General features: G+C 36.1%; 1 protein-coding gene across 1 annotated transcript in view; it reads right to left on the bottom strand.

Moving 5' to 3' along the window:
* CBLB (Cbl proto-oncogene B) overlaps positions 1 to 17,935 on the bottom strand; it is a 127,735-nt gene that overhangs the window by 27,779 nt on the left and 82,021 nt on the right. Inside the window, 5 exon segments of the mRNA XM_031060795.1 lie at positions 7,803 to 8,006; positions 11,699 to 11,830; positions 13,926 to 14,013; positions 15,632 to 15,769; positions 17,890 to 17,935. The exon segment at positions 17,890 to 17,935 is cut by the window's right edge and continues 21 nt beyond it. Of these exon segments, the coding sequence (XP_030916655.1) occupies positions 7,803 to 8,006; positions 11,699 to 11,830; positions 13,926 to 14,013; positions 15,632 to 15,769; positions 17,890 to 17,935 (608 nt within the window).

Here is a 17,935-nt window from a genome sequence, read left to right on the forward strand (position 1 = left end):
AAATAATTTTAGAACAATTTAATCATTTAAGCAAATACTGAACTAACAACACAAACATTTAACTTCTCTCTCCAGGGACAAATTATGATTTCTTTTTTCCTTGACCTGTCCTTTCAAATTCATCAGAACCAAAGATTTCAACTCTCAATATAGGACTCTACTCAATTTTGCAACTAGTCCCTGCCCCTCATCTGGCTCAGTTCTAATAAACACAGCTCAGATGTTTGTTCAAGTTATTTCTATGAACTCACTGTATGAGTATCAGTGCACTGTAATAAACCTGAATGTCTGTGCTGTTCTGTGCTTTCCCCAAGAGTAGACACAAGTAGCTGGAGGACATTCCCACCAATGATCAGCTTTGGGCCACTTGTACAGTGAGGCATCCCACTGTTCTCATATCACAGCTTGCCTACAGAGGCAAAAAAAGCACCCATCTTTGGGCTAAACTCCTTGGATAAACCTCCCCCTCTCTTCATAAGCTTTTTCTCATGAATGCTGAACATCCCACAGTGATAACTGAATTGATCAGTAGGGAGGAGAGTAGAAGGTTCTTTAACAAGAAAACGAATAAGCAGCACTACCTTTCTTTACACACAATCATTATGTTAAGAAACTGGAAACTTCATAAATTCAAAAGTAGAGTGAGGAGAAGGATCCTTATCAATGCTTTGTACTACAGTTTAGTTTAATGTCCCATTCTATACAACAGGGATTGCTACCACAGTTCCTTCAAAAATAGAAGCCACCACAGCATTACTGTCAACAGTGCACAAAAAAGCAGGAGAGGAGTGAAAAGATGTTGAAAGCTAGAAGGGTAATGTGCAACTCCATCATCAGGAGGATTTTTTTTGTTGTTATTTAGAGTCTTCCCCACTTCATCTACATGGGCAAGCTCAATGTCACAACTAAACATTCAAATTCAAGAGACAGAGCATTTTAAGATTCGTGGTCTTCATCGCTACCAGAAGTTTCTCAGTTTCTCCCTTCAATGAAGAGGCGGTCTCAATATTCATATTAAATGCCTTGAATACAGTCTTTAAATTCTGTTTCCTTTAACTGGTGAATGACCCTGTCCTTGACTGGAAGACCATAAAGATAAGCACATAAATTACCAAAGCATCTAGCCTCTCAACATTAAGGAATGTTGAATAACTAAGCAAGATATGTATCTTGCAAGCATGCCTGAACAACTGTAATTATAGAATTACTATAAACTGAATGTCAATTCATTTTCCTTATGAGAAGGCATCTATCAGTTAAACAGCATAATAAACATTGTATCATTTAACAGCATTAGTTTTCAAAGTTTAGTTACAACTCCACAAAGCATTCCTGAAAGCCAAGAACTATGCAATACAATATACTCAAAGGATTGACTTCAGCAGACACAAAATGAATTTGTTTCCCAAATTATCTGAAATAGAACCAAATAAGCAGGTCACGCCTCCAAAAAGATTCAATTATTTGAAATAAATGAAAGTGATATAGTTAAGTCTCAGCATTTTATGGTATTGCACAACATAATGCATTTCAGCCAGCAGGGAATTGTTCCAGAAGAGCAATCATATATGTGATAGGAGTAGGAAACGAAGAGTAAGAAATATAGGAAATACTAAAAACCAATTACTGGACAGGAAACATTTGTTCTGCATTTAGGATGTTCTAATTGTTGCATCATCAAACTAATTAACACAATTTCCTGAGAGAGCAACCTGAGAGTCTCAAATGGGAGACTGCCTGGAACTGTACAAATCCCAGCTAAGTGAACAGCACTGTTGTGATATCATTTTAAGAATATCCATCCCTGTTTCTATCTGGCAAACTTCTCTTACACAGTTCTGCTCTAAAAAATCATTCGGCTAAATGATGCCCTCTTCCCTCAGTGTGCTCACTGGTTCCATCTATGTCAGACTTCTCCTGCTGCAACAACAGTCTAGCTTTGCAGAGACAAAAATCATAGAATAGTCACATTTAAAACCCATTCATTTAGAAGTTCAAGATACTTAAACACTGGTGTGCTTTTAAACCCAGTGAAGCAAGCAATTTAATTTATGTGATAAACTTCTAGTTCCATATATTAGCTTAGTATTTGGCTACCTCTATGACATTCCACAGACAGTAAACCACAACTAACAAAATGAAATGGAAAATTTTCAAAGTAGTAGGTGTGTGAGAGGACTTGAATTTAGGCTTATATCCATGTCTTATTATGGCTTATTTCAAAATAGCCAAGTCATTTTTCAGTCCCCTGTACTACTACACTATAGTACAGCCACAATGCCAACAGAACATGCTGCGACCCCCACAGATTTCAAGAAGGGAATTGATTACAGCCAACAAGTTAAAGAGTAACTTATCAGGCACAATTTAAAAAAAAAGTTAAATAGCTGCAAGCAAAAGCAGCTTTTCTTCCCCTACAAGGAAGCTTAATCTGTATCACCACTTGGTGCTGAAGTAAGAGCAAAAGTTTTGCTGGGACAAATAATTCTTTGTTGGATCCACTGATACTAAAAATAAACCAAAACCAAATATTCCACAGCAGCAAACAGTTTTCCTTGGCATTCAGTATCAGATTTCCATCATATTCCCAATATGAAAATCCCATATTTTTCAGTCCACGCCCATCCAACCTGTCCAGCTGCATCCTTTGATGAGTGACAGCTAGGCCAACAAGATGGCTGCATCTCGCGTGGACACCAAAGAATTAACAGACACACTAATATCTACTCTTTTTGGCACTCTACTCTCCTAAAATTCCTGTTTGTCTACTACTGGAGGTTTTTGTATGTTTTCCATATGCTGGGAAAAATGTGCAATGAGAGAGAGAGCAGTGACAAAAAGCTAAAACAAGCAAGTGATTAAGACACAAACTAGCTCAAATGAACTGGCAGTGACAGAAGACAGACCTTCAGTGTACAAAGGGGCTCTGCTGCACCACACAGAGACCTGTGCAATAAAGATGTAATTAAGGAGAAGAACACAGACTCCTTTGTAACAACATGGACTTCATCTGGTTGGCGTGACTGCTGCCAAGGGAAAAGCAGCTGTGACTTTGCAGTTGTACTGCGGAAGGGACCACACTTGTGTTTTTCCATCAGACGTATTTGTTACTGGGATATGCTGGTATCAGTTTGCCCCTAGCATTTGTGAATTCAAGAAAAAGCCTGCTTCCAAGAGTGATTACAATATATAGCCTATTTTTCTCTGATGGAAATATTAACAGCCAGGCTATTAAATCAAGAGTTTTCAAATACCTTTATGCCAGATAGGCACATATGAAAAGCATTCTCAACATAAATCCTAATGATTGATTCATTGAGAAATAGTACCCTGCCTGTTAATGTCCTTGGAGCAAACTCAAACTGCATGAGACATCTAAGAAGATCCAAGCAGACCTACACCAGAAGCAGTTCTCTGAAGTTTCTTTATTTATAATCAGGTGAGAACTCACGTATTTGTTATTTCTAGTTAAGATAAGCTGTGACCTAGGAAAAGTCGTATTATCTAAGCTTAAAACTTTAAATGAGGATATAAATTTACATCACCTAACACTGATGACTGTAAACATATTTTTAAATCGACAGATTTATTCCCTTTATCTTTGTTGACCCAAGAAAATGCATGTGAAGGAGGGAGAGGCAGTGAGGTCTCAGAGTCAGGAGCACACTGCCAAGGGAATCAGTAATTAGAGGAGGCACACTGCCTCCCAGCATTTATACCCTGCAAATACTAGTAAGTAATCAGTTAAGTAAGTCACTCCTGTTGAGTGACATGATCTTAACACATTCCACCAAACAGGTGTACCATTACGTAGGAAGTGATATGTATATATCAGTCCAGGTACTACTGAAGGAATATATGGATATGTATTTCAAGTCCTATTTTACATATTTTTATATTTTATACAATAAAATGAAAAACATTATTACTATATAATACATGCCTTCTACCATTACCAGAAAAAAGTCAACTTAATAATATGGAAATGAGTGAAAACAGCCTCTTCCCATATATTGAGAGCCAAGGTCTTTTGTCGTGATTTACCAAATTTGACCTAACTCACCTGCTGGAAGAAGGCTAGTCATGGCAAACTGTCTTTCAGCCTTGACAATTTCCTATCATTATTTTAAAGTACAGCATGAATCAATCAAACAATCAGGGTTTTGCACATTCAGATAGCTAGGAAATTAATTTCAGAGAAAACAGTAACTGTTGAAGATTGCATGCAAGATGTTTTCCATTACCATCTGTATCGCAGATTACCTTGTCAAGTGAGCAGTTTGCCTTATCTCTCTCTTTGAGTGACCACATTCACACCTTCCTCGGGAGGGGACCTCCGCTGATAACAGACTATTGAATATCACTGCATGACTGATAAGAACTATAACATCCCATTGTGAGATGCTCCGTCCAGAGGGAGGAGCCAAGCACTGCTACCCCATATACTCCGAGATTCTGAAATTGCAGTTTCAGTTTTTCTCCACGAGATTCCCCAGAGGAACAGCAGCTACCTTTTCCTCCTGGATCTTCAGAGGAAGCCTACATCCTTCTCTACAGAACCCCCTTGCTCCAACAGAACCACACCTGATACTTCAGAGGACTGCAGCCACATTTTCAATCGGACTGCCACCAACACCCTGACCAACAGGGTGTCAGGTTGGGTTCTGACTCTGTCAGTGTTGTTCCAGTGGACTGTATTGTTTATTTTATTCTTTTTATTTCTTCCCTATTAAAGAACTGTTATTGCCTGCTCCCATATCTTTGCCTGAGAGCCCCTTAATTTAAAATTGTAGCAATTCGGAGGGGTGGGGAGGGTTTACATTCTCAATTTCAGGGGAGGCTCCTGCCTTCCTTAGCAGACTCCTGTCTTTCCAAACCAAGACAGTAACACTCCAGATGGGTTAACTTCATCTACCTTTAGATGGAACTGTTTATAAACAATGTTAATTCACTTTAAGGTACTGAAAACCTCATAGTCTCCTATACTGGTAGAGCCCTCCTCTATGTTTTCATGTGATATTATTTGGATAAAAAAATTACTTTAAACACTTATGAGTCTTATGAGTTCAAAATTATTTGCTCTTAGCAAGAACTCCTGCACTATTCATTTTCTTTATTTTCTTTCTTTTTAAAAGAAATCAAATTATGCCTTGTACTCAAGAAAAGTGACAGAGAACCCTTCATTTATTAGGACAATTAAATATTAAACATTATAGAATAACTAACATGCTCTACTAGACACTCCAATGCCTTCTTTAAAAATCAAAAAAAAAGAGCAAAGGTATTTTCAACATTTACCTGAGCCTGTAATCTCCATTTTTATTAATGTGCATTTCATAATGTTGTGCTTTGCTAGAACAAAAGCTGAGAAGGGGAACATTTTGGGCAATAACTGCATCAGCTAATCTCATACCACAGGGCTGAAATTTCTCAGTGAGGAAACAATTAACAGAGGCTTTTGGCACCACTCTTCCTCTTTCTTTCATTAAGAAATATCTGAAGACAATTTGGAAATAAAAAAAAAAGCTGATTGATGAAGCAGATAAACAGCCTAACTGCAGCAGATTTCTCCAAAGCCTCTGTTGGAGTTGATCTGCTGCTACTGCTGACTCATACACAACACCTAGCAAGAACTATTCATTTTTCTTAATGTGTATCCACTTACTGATTCCTTTAAGGAGCTTCATGATTATTTCTTTTCTTAAAGCAGTTTCAAGTCTGAGATCTTTCAGAGACTTCAGACATCTCTTAGGAGTTTCAGAGTACAGTTCAGGGGTAAGAGTGATAAACTGCAGAAATGGTTATTTCCACAGATTGAGTATTTCCACAACATATTGTGAAGCCCTACAGTCACTTTCATCAGAACTTCATGTCCCTGAAACTATTCTCTTCTAATGAGTTTCACAGCCCAGCTAACTACTATCCAGATTTTTCTTAGAATGGTCAGCCAGGTAATTTGACACAAATATAGCCCATTTGATTTTCAAGGATTAACAGATTTATGTTGAGAAATCTTACCACAGTCCATGCAATAAAGTAAGAACTGAAAATTTGTTCACTGAGATTATGAGATTACAAATTCACAACAGTACCAGCAGGTTAGCTGCAAGAGCTAAACTATCTTTGCCACTTAACTTCCTTAATTTCGAAAAATTACCTTATTACAACACTGTTGTTATGCAGCACCTTGTTCATATGAACAAGCGTTAATGACAAACAAAAGAAAATTTCACAAAGAGTAAAGTTCTACATAATGTCACAGAGGAAAATATAATTTCTTTAAGCAGGCTCCAAAGATACACTGATTAGCAGGAAAAATAAATAATGGTTAAAGAAATAGGCAAGTCTGACGAAGACGTTGCTAACAAAAAGGATATATAAACAATGCCTTATTACACACAGGTAGTATGGTTAAGACCATCACTGCACAATCAATGGTAACAATTTTAAGAAAACAGCAGTCAAAGATCACCAAATGATGCAATAATTCAACAATTTCAAATAGACTTGAAGAAGGTGGCAGAGTAAAGATTTCTTTCACTGAACAATGAAATCAATGAAAAAAAAATAGCAAGGCCCAAAAGCACTCAAGCACTTGGTGGATACCTAAAAGAAGATGTCTTATAGTAAACCTATTGTTCCTTCTTTTGATAAAGGCATAATGCATTTTTGCGTTATCATGGAAGTGATAGCGTTATAAAAGCCCATCAATTCAAGGCTATCTCACAGAGGTCATGCTGCAGACTGCAATTTAAGTCCAGGCAGGAAGGATAAACTGTTCCCAAGGGTAGAGCATGTTGTATTACATACACAACACAAGAATGATTCATAAGCCTTAAGAGGTTAGGAAGGATATCAGAAGCATATCTGTATATTAACTGACAGATATTCTCAGATATGAGGGTGAAGAACACTTTTTTTTTTTTTACAAATACAATGATAAGAAAACGGAAAAGTAAGATGTTACAAAATTAATTCCAAGGCAACAATTCAATCTAGATGACCTTAGTAGAAGGAAAAATCTAGTAAATGCTCTGTCAAAATCAGTGTCGCATGACCTCTGACAATATCTATTCCAGGCTAAAATAGAGTAGTAAAAACTATCCCCATAAAGTAAACTTCTGTCAGTGATAGTGCTTATTTATCAGTAATAAAATCTCCTGCAACAAAGATCTCAGAATTTAACACAGAGCCCTTTCAGGACAAAAAACATTCCAAAACACACAGTCACTATGGATAATCTCAAAAATACTTTTCCCAGTAAAAGTACCTTATACTAAAAATTACAGAAAAAAAAATCATGGACAACTCACATGAAACATAACTAAAAGCTACTTGTGTGCAGTATGAATTAGCTGTCGAGTTCATTTTTATAAAGTAATAATATTGAAAATTGTTTAGAAACTCAACTTTAATCCTAAAACATTCTATGCATGTGTACACACATGTGCAGAAAACAAATGCATATAGGAAATTTTTTTGTTCTTTACTAATAAAATCTCAGGGAATTGTCCATACAGCATAGTTTGGATAAGAGTTTCAGCTAGTGCAAACTCACACTTTGCCCATTATAAACTAAGTTATCTTAGTTCACATCAGCTGAGAATCTGGAATTTTTTTTCTCCAATTCAACCTCAGTTTTAATGCATTTGTATTGACACATTTTGTTTTTTCAGCCCAACAACTGTTCAATGAGATGCTGTGAGCTAAAGCATGAAGTGCAACCTCTCCCTGTTTAAAGTTACAGGCAGCTTTGTTTACAATGTCTGGGTTTAGCTGTTGGGCAGAGTTTGAAAAGTTACCTTTCGGACTGAAGCCAAACGATTCATCATTAGAGCCTCTTCTCTATCATCATCATCATCCAAGTCCAACATGGGCATACTAAAGCTATCCATAATACTGCAGCACCTGGAATTCTCATCCCTGGGATCAAAAGGATCCACAATGATTGGCTCAGTCCCTTTGATTTCACAGCGGCAGAAAGGGCAGCCTTGGCCGTCTGATTCCTACAGTAAGACAAAAACATAGATAAATTTAAAAAAAAACAAGAAACAAAACCAGCAACAATTTTTAAAGTAGGACTTATACCTTTAACACAGAAACATCCTCAACCAGTCTGTAAAAGCTTGTAAAGAAGGACTGGAGTAAACAGGAAACAGATTAACAAATATTTAACCACAGTAAATCTTAAAATGACTGCACATTTAAAGCTTTCTCTCTTCAACAGACTAAGCTTCACATAAAAATTACTAATCAAAAATAGCTATTATGTCTATAAAGCACTAAATCAGTCTTAATATTACAGGTCAGGAAGTAACATGTTTTCTTTCAGGCATACATTTTGCTATTTCTTCAAGAGAAAGAGATGGTGAGGTGTGTAGACAGAGATAATGCATTTTATTATATACCTTTTATATTAACCATAAAGTATTTCTTTTTCATTTGATATTAGGAAATGCAGGCAAGCTTTATGGCATGCAGCTCTTCTTGGAAAAAACATATTCAGTCCATCACAGCTGCAGCATTGCCAGTATTCAGAGCACCTAAAGCTACAAACAGTTTTCTTCACATTTACATAAAAAATCAGGACTTAACTACATTTTCAATAAATTATATAAAACATGAAATTATTTTCGCATATTACCAGAAAAAAGAACTACTTGAATTTTAATTTTAAAGTGGCATGTGTTCAACAATTTTCAAGCAGCCATATTCAATTCCTTTTACTTATTTCAGAACTGTATTTTTTCTCATAAGAAATAAAAAAAAAGCCTTGAGATTCAGACTACTAATGAACAAAAATCAGAGAGGTCTTTCAAGGACTTATATTTCCATCAGGAAGCACAACATAGATCTGAATTATAAAAAAAATTTTATAAAAACCTACCACCAAACAAATAAAACCACAAACAAACCCACACCCAGAAGAATAATGAAGCTTTCAAAGTTCAAGATAATTCAAAGTGAAATCAGTAATCACAAGGTGTTGTATTTGCAGTCAGGTACACAGACAGCTAAAGAGATATGAACCTCAAAATTAATTCTAAAAGACCTATATATACTGAAATATAACCAAGCAAGCATTGGTTTTTTTGATTTCTCAGATACATAAACAACATTAACTTTTTTCTAGCATTATTTTTATCTTGACACTTGCCAGTCTTACTAAACTGACAGATGATTTTACAGTTTTTGGGTGAGCTGTATCACAAGGTCAGATAAGCATAAATGATTGTCTCCTGACATCACTTGCAGGATTAGCACTGGATTTTCATTTTGTATGGAAAGACACATCTACTCTACCTTCAGCACCATAAGTACAACTAACTAGTCATCTTTAGTACCTCAAAAAACATCTTCAAATTATATAGTCCTACTGAAGTAGTAACAGACAAGTGAACAGAAGTCCTCCCTCACTCTATACAACTCCTTAGAGCTTCATTTTCTTAAAAAAAACCCTTATCAATGAGGCACAGAGCTTTTAGTTTTCAAGGCTTCCTTGTACCTGTGTTCTGCACTAGCAGTTTCCATCCTTTCTTTGGAAAAGCCTTGGTAACCAAACACACTATCAGACTCGTATTCAGCAGTATGACTATATGCACAAGATGTCTATATTAATACACACACCTGTCCATGCCCTCAGAAAGGTTATTTGGAACATTATTAACCTTATAATACAGCCTATATGCCCACATGCTTTTAGAAAATATTTACTTTTCAGACAATAGATTTCTGTGGTATAAAATGTCATTTTACTCCTGTTGTGTAATACAAAAAGGAAACAAGTAAACCAAGTCCTATTTGAGAGCCTGAGCCCCATAAAGGTGAACAGCTCAATCATCCTTAGTATTCTATGCAGATCAGATGCTGCTTACTCAGTTTTTTTCTGCTCAGTGAAAACATCTGTATTGCATCTCTTGAGGCATGCTTAACGAGCCATTATGCTGCCAATTAAACAACCCACCAGAAGCTCACAACAGCTGATGCTGTTACAGTGTAATACCTCTTCATTGCCTCACTAATTATACAAAAGTTAAATTTGTAATGAAGTCTGAAATGTACCTGACCAATTACAGCTGGTAGCTATGTTCTGATGAAACCTGGTGCATTCAAACACGTCGGTCTTCTGAGCCTAAAATGCTTTGTCATTGTCTTCCTAAATTCCTGTTCCATAGCCAAGTACTGGGGACCTCAGCTTCTCAAGTCTCCAGAATCAGAGCACATCACTGGCCTAAGACTGCAACATGCTCCTACCACACCACCTGACAATCAGAAGCACTGAAATCAAAAAGATTTCAGTCCTTCTGCTTAGCCCTGTCAGCTCAGCCAAAAAACAAATGAACAAGCAAACAAAACCAACAAAACTACACACCTCGGAATTTTTCAGAATTTTTTAAGTCAATGATTTATGTGGTCAGACCTCTCAGTCTGTCATTCAGAATGAAACTTGAAAGAATAGAGAAAGGGTACTCCTGAAATGAGAAACATTGTTCCAGCTCAGCAGCTGCTTAGTAGTGAAATAAATATCCTTTTGTGGTTATGCCTCAAATGGAATTTCCTACGAATTTCTGACCTGTGGCCGATTTGAAAGATTTGTGTTTGGAACATCAAACTCAAATTTCACAAAGAACACAAAATTGGAAACTGAGAGTACTTCATTTTCAAGAAACCTTTATTGCTAATGGAAGAAAAACTCAAATTATACTTATGATATATTGTGTTGGTTTGCCACTGAGGCTTTCTTAATTAGGTAGAAAATGTCCTAATTAGAAAAGGAAAATTATAGTACTTGAAGACATGCCACAAATGTAAGAGTGAAAACACATTGATGGAGGATGAACTAATTTAAAAACAGGTCCAAAATGGACTAGACTCAAGGATTCTTTTTACTCTTCTCACAACATTTGTAAGCAAAGACTGATTATTAAGTGTGGAACAAAGTCCTCTCTGAGAAGTGGATGAACCTTCCTTCTCCCCATAAAATATAGACATGAAAGAAGGGGCAGGGATGATGCACATTGTAAAGACAAATGACCTCAGCTTTAGACATTACTTTTTAGGTCAATTGCCCTAAACTAAGGGTTCCCATTCTCCCTTTTCCCACAGACTGGTGCATCCATGAACATGATGGACAAAACACACCAACCTGGGTCACCAGGAAATCTCAGAGGTTTTTTGGATGTTCTTGGAGAGAAGGGAGTTTTCCCTCCATTCAATCTCTTAGTCCAACAACCATCTAAGGCCATCTAGGTGTTTCAGTGCTTTGCATGCTACTAATGTGAAATACAGACCTCCTAAAAGCTTAATTTTCCACAGGTCAATTCATGACCTCCACTACTGAGTGGATCCGTCTCTCACCAAAGACATCCCTTCTTATAAAATGCTGTCTAGTCAGTTATCCATTCCCAGACTGAACTGGCACCAAATAACCAGCTTTTACTGTCTGAGCTGGTGCAGGACTCAGGAAACAGTTTCCACTCAGCAGCAGTCAGCAAATGGCCTTGGCAAGACTATGAGTCCAGACTGCAAAGACTCCCGGAGCTTTATTTTTCACAGATTTCTGGTTTGAAAAATGAGGACGTTTATAATTTTAAATATATACATCCTTGCACCTGGAAAAGTAAACATATACCCACATTGTAAACACAAAGGTAACAGAAATCCATCCCCCTCCCCACCAACTAAACTATGACAGTACCTGCCAGGCTGTAAGACAAGAGGTGCACATAAGGTGTCCACAAGGCTCTATCTTCACATCCTTGTCATTCTCTGCACAGATTTTACACAGCTGAAAAGTGGAACCCATTTCACAGTACAATTCATACTGCTCCTGTAACAAAAGAAAGTCAAGCAATTATTTCTTTCCAATTATTTGTTCACAAAGAATATACTTCTCCAAATGCCCTGTTTTCCAATCTGCTTCACTTCTTAATCAAGGAAGCTCTTGCTACTGATCTGTCTAAAAGCCACACTAAGGTTACTGAAACAGCTTACATTTTTGCTTCTTCCAAACTGTGATACACTACAACATATACCAAAAAGTGTTAAAAATATCTGTACCTATTAGATTTTGTACAGACTTGTTATATGTAACTGCTATGCAAGGCACAAATCCTACTTTTCTTTGGTTGCAGATAAAAGGAAGAAAATGAACATATTAAGTGAAAAATTAAGTGAAGAAAGGGAACAAAACTGGGATTTTAATTTCTGGGTATGAATTTAGGAGTAAGATTATTATTGGATTGAAAATGGACAAGCAAAAGGGCTTTTTTACCTACAGCAAGGATGTTGTATAGCAGTATGTAAAAGTACACAATCCTTGTAAAGGAAGTATGAGAAGAACACCCTGCAGGATAACCTGGCAACAGTCATGCACAGATTATTCAGTACTTCGCATCCTTACAAGATTGACAGGAAGGTAGAACAGCACCATTAGAAGGAATAAATAATAGACAAAACTCAAGTCCAGAACAGTTTTCTAGAAATAGTTATTGTTGAGTAACTGACAGTTAAATGCATTTGGATTGAAATAAGCTTTTTTGACCTTGAAAAACCAAATTTTGAAAGCCTAAAGTAAGTACAATCCAGACCATGGGAAAAGAAGCAGCTGCTGCTAAGTGAAGTGAGGGGACATGAGGCTAAGAAAAAGAGAAAACAAAAGAGAGAGCTTGTATCTGCAGCTGTAGTCAGTGTACTAAAGATGCTTATGGTGGAGCTCTAGCAAGGAATCCATCTGCAGCAATCTAGCCCTGCAGCCACTTTCATACCATCTTTTCATCATTCAGGGAGGTATACTGACAACTTTAAACCTCTTCAGTTATATATTATTTAAGGCAGACTCACATAATTCAGAATCTTTTGAATTACCATCAAAATTAGCTAATAATATCTGGAGGGAAAAGATGGAAGTCAGAGAAGTGGAAGTATTCAGGTTGTCTTCAGGTAATTGTTTTTAGGAATTCTCTTACTTACAAAAGAGATATAATTTGTAATGGTATTTCTGATAATACCACAGATAGTAAAGAATACTTCTTTTCTAAAATACTTCTGGAGTGGAATGCACATAGAGCACCCAGAAGTACAGAACATTCAGGAGGTCATCCAGTTTGATTTGAAGAAACAGAAGACCATCTGGAACAGTAGTGCTTGTATCAAGTCTGTCTTTCTTTGAACATATCCCCAAGTCTTCCAGATGTTTTCATCAGGAAAAATGTACTACACAGTATTCCTTAACCTTCTAGTGTTAATTTCAGTAACATTTTTAATCAAGCATTTGTCTTGGGGTGGTTACTTCCTGTGCAGAATTAATCACATCATCACTTAACAAGACTATAAATGCAACTACATATTCTAATTTTCTCTGCAATTCTCTGCAAAGTGACTCCATTTAGGCATTTTCTAACTTCTGCTGTTTTCCCTGATCTCTCTTTCAATTTGCACCATAGATAAAGAAGAAAGCAGAAATCTAGATACACTGGAACTGGTATTTTTGTGATGTATGAACTTTTCCTCCTGGACTTTCCAACCAACTATACCATTCCTATTCAGGCTTCAAAACTATTATTTGATCCTCATTTTGTTTCTGTATTCCCCTTTGTTATTAGCAAGGAAAAAACAAGCTACATAAATCTGTTACATAAATATCAGAAAAACCTTTAGTAGCTGTTTGAAACACTTCTCACTTGGAAAAGGCTCACAGAGACTCACAATAAACAAAACATTCCAAGACATGCCATCTGCATCACCATCCACTCTACAGTTTAAAGGATTATTATCCTGTTCCTCACCTAAGCCCTTCTATCAACAGCATATTTTCTCTCTTATGAACTTATTACTCACATTTTAATAAAAGCTTATTACTACTGCTAGATGAGATACTAAGGGAAGTGAAGATTACAAAGTAACTCAAAACTCTGCCAACATACCTGTGTGACTTTTATGTGATCATGTGGTGTGGGCTCACATAATCCTGTCAAATCAGGATTATAACTTCGTCCATCTGGGAACAGATAGCTGCATCACAAGAAGACTGTTATAGATATGCACATTTCTTTAGCTTTATTAGCAAAATCATAGTTACAAAATTTCAAGTGGGCAGAATAAGTTACAGTAGACATTAACTAAAATAAATCATCTTTCCATAGCCATCTATTTTATCTTTTGAGTGCAACTGAACTGCTACATATTCATTTTGACACATGCTCAAGCATATTTATAAAAGCAGAGGAAAGATTTTGACATCACTTGGATAGCTACCACTAGCATGTATCTGAGCTTTGATTAGCAGATAACCTTCTAGGGGTAGCCCAAAAGAGCATTATTTCAGATCTTTGTTTCACAGTGAACTCATACTTCCTAGTGGTTTCCCACTGGGAGCATCATGCTCAGGACTCTTTAGACTATTTCAAGTAAAGCTGCAGAAAAGAAGGTAACACATTGTGCGTATCTGTATTATGATATATATATATATATATAATAATATATATAACAAAATAATATATATATGCATATCTCTGTATATTATGACAAGAATCTACACTGAGAACTTCTGATGCACACTGGACATTAGGCAAGAACCAATGGGAGTATTTCAATTAACCTATTGTTAATTTCCCAGTGTGGGAAATTAACAATAGGTTAAATGAGGGTTCATTCAATTCAATTGAGTGGGAAATTAACAATAGGTTAAATGATATTACAGCAACCCTAAGATGTTCTGTATTCAGGTTTATGTTACCTGTAACTCAGAAACAGTTCCTTAAAGGTCATATATTTTTAAGTCATATTATCAAAAAGTTATAGGGTACAAAAATATCACTCTGCATAAAATACTCTCAGCTCCAGCTTTTGTTTGCTTAGTTTTGTCAGAGAGAAACACTACCAATATAAGTGTGTTTTTATTACAGGTATGAAATCATCATACCTGAAAAAAAAAATACTAGACTGTGTAGGACAGAAAAATTACGAGGCTGCAAAAGATTGATAAATCTTTTTTTTCTTTTGAGGATTGATCAATTGCCTTTCCTTTTTCTTTCACATTATATATATTTATATTGGCTATACCAAAACATGTATTCCAGTGAAAAGATTCTGACACCAAATATTTTTCTGTTACTTCAGCCAACCTAGCAAAAATGTACTACTTCTCCCTATAAACTTACATTCTCTAATAATTATAAATCTTTTCAGTAAACTTTTAGAATGTGGAAAATGTTCTGGCTGCACAATATATAAAAAAGCAATTACATAGCTTTCAAATCATTGTCCACAGTTGAACACATGAGTAACTGGAAGTGGTAACTGTTCAATAAGCTTAAGTGCATTTGGGACTCTCGGGGGGCTGTGGGGGAAGGAGGGATCAATGCAACAGCTGTCTCATTTTTATTTCTCAAGGAATTTATTTGCTACGAGATATGACTTTGCTTAACTTTCAGTAACCCTGGTTAATGGAATTAACTAGAAACAAGTGGTTTTTAAATGAATTAAATAAATGGTCCTTAAACTCTGAAAGAATGCTAACCACCATATGCAGTTTCTCTGTTTTAAACATCTTTAACTACCCATATAAGTATATAGGGAACAAGCAAATGAGGATTTCATAGCCATGGTAGCTGTAAGAATTGGTACTTACAATCCTTCCCGGCTGCCATCGATCAAAGCTTGGAACAGAGGCTTATTGTGAGGTATGGTCTGCAGTATGTTCCCATCTCCAGTCACATAGCCAATGGCCCACTGGCCTAGGCGAGTGCAACTCAGTCTGAAAATGTAGCTTGATAAAAACAGGATGAATGAAAAGTCAGTGTAATTCAGAGTCCAGCAAAAGAAGTGACGAGAGCAATTATGGCCTCTGGTTCAGACACTGAACTAGGTCCCTGAACATTTAGGTAAGATTCCAAATTCTGCCATGTTCTTTGTAGAATTTTAAATAAACTTGTCTCTTCTACACTGTCAGTTTCTCATGGGCAGAAATAAAGTAAGAGTAGCTGCCTACCCCCTGCTTTTCCTCTGCTTCTCTTTTAGTTCTCAGAGTGAAAGCTGCACATTCACCCTGAGCAGTTTCACTCAGGCATGTCCATAAACCTCTTCAAGAGGACTATATGATATGATCCAGTCTCCATAGCTACAACAGACACCTTTTGTGCATGTGCAGGCCCATCACCTGAACAAGTGGATGGAAAAATATAAAGCCTCTTTAAGTGCAACAGAAACAGGAAAGATGAATGATAAAACCTGCTCTACTAAATGGTAATTTCATGTGAGGCTGTGGAGGTGAACTATCGAAATACCACTTCTGTTTCAGAAAAATCAAATATTAACTACACAATTGGACTTAGATTTAAATACTTCTCTGTGTTACAGGCAATAGCTAAGAGTATACATAATGTAGACAGGGAGCACAATCAGAAAACAAGGAAGATTACAAGCAACAGGATTGGGCATGTATAGAGCTTCATACTAAAAATTCTACTCCCTTTCATGTCAGACAGCATTTCACATGCAAAAACCTCACTGAGAAAAGCATCTCACAGTGAAAGACCACAAATTCAATTCTGTATTAAAGAGAAGCTTTTCTTAATTACACATCAGTATTTTATTTCATTCCAAACTAATATGAGAAATCTAAGCCTCTCTGAAGTTTGACAGAGCTCTTACAACCTTCAGTAGGGCCCACATTACACTGAAGTACTAACTATTGATCTGAACAGAATGTTGTAATTTGCAGGATGTTTTAGTCAGATTAAAGAAGAAATTTCACTTCATATCCCCTCTTTCCCATTCCAGCAATTCACCTAAGCAACTCAGAAAGTATGCAAGATGATATGCAATAGAGAGCGACCTTAAAACTGTCTATTTACAAGGAACATAAAAGCTACATGGGGTAATTTTTCTATCACAGCATCAGGATCAATTACAGAGAAAATACTAAATGTATCAAATGCTCTCAAAATCAACTTATTTGACTTATGTAGTAGTGTCCATGAGTATCAAGCTAAAAATCAGCAGTTTTCTGTTGGAACCACACGATTTTTGTATGCATGGACTTGACTACTAGGGTAACTTAAGATACAGTATACTATTTGCTGAAAATTGAAAGAAACCAAGTACAGAATGTGGGTATAACTGTTGGTGGACTTCATTAACAAGTTTCAAAGCAATGCACTTTAACTATGTCCTTCTGCAGAAGTTTCAACAAGGACAATTAGGGAAAAAGCTTCAGAATTGTAAGATAAAACTAGCAAAATAAATGGTAAGTAATATAGGATTAAATCCATTATTGATTTTATTTTTCTCCCAAGTGAAGAAAAAAATCCAGGACAATAGTGACATAGTGGTAAAGGCTCAGTTTAATTAATTTACTATGTGCAGCACCACATCAAAAGTATTTAAAAACTCTACATGTCATGATCTTTAATCTGACTGATTGCTTTTCTAGGTGAATAGTTTATGATCTAGAATGATACAGGCAAAGGAAAAAGAAAGATATGATACACAAAAGGATCGCAAAAGCACAGATTAAATTTATAGCTTGAATGTTACCATGAAAGACGTTAAAATGACTTTTTGCTTTACTATTAAGCAAAAATTCAATGTAAATTTTGAAAATCAAATTATATTTTGAAATATGCTTTTCAAGAATGCATTGCTGGTTTTACCTGATTCAGAAGAAGAAAGAAAAAGCAATTTATTTTCAATTTCTTACTGTTTATTTTTACATATTTAGACTTCAGTGTGCTAATATGATATTTTTTTGCTTCGCTTCTTCAGTGCAGCAGTGGGTGTTAAATAAAATGCAAAAATATGCAAAATAGAAGGACAAACCCAGAATAATTATGTAGGTTCTGAGACAGCAAGTTTATTTGGAAAGCAATACACATTAAAACCTCTCACCTCCCAGGCTTAGTGCTGTATTTCTGCAGCCTTGCTTTCACTTCAT

The sequence above is a fragment of the Geospiza fortis genome, unplaced genomic scaffold (assembly GCF_000277835.1).
Source record: "Geospiza fortis unplaced genomic scaffold, GeoFor_1.0 scaffold131, whole genome shotgun sequence".
In the NCBI taxonomy this organism is placed as follows: Eukaryota; Metazoa; Chordata; class Aves; order Passeriformes; family Thraupidae; genus Geospiza; species Geospiza fortis.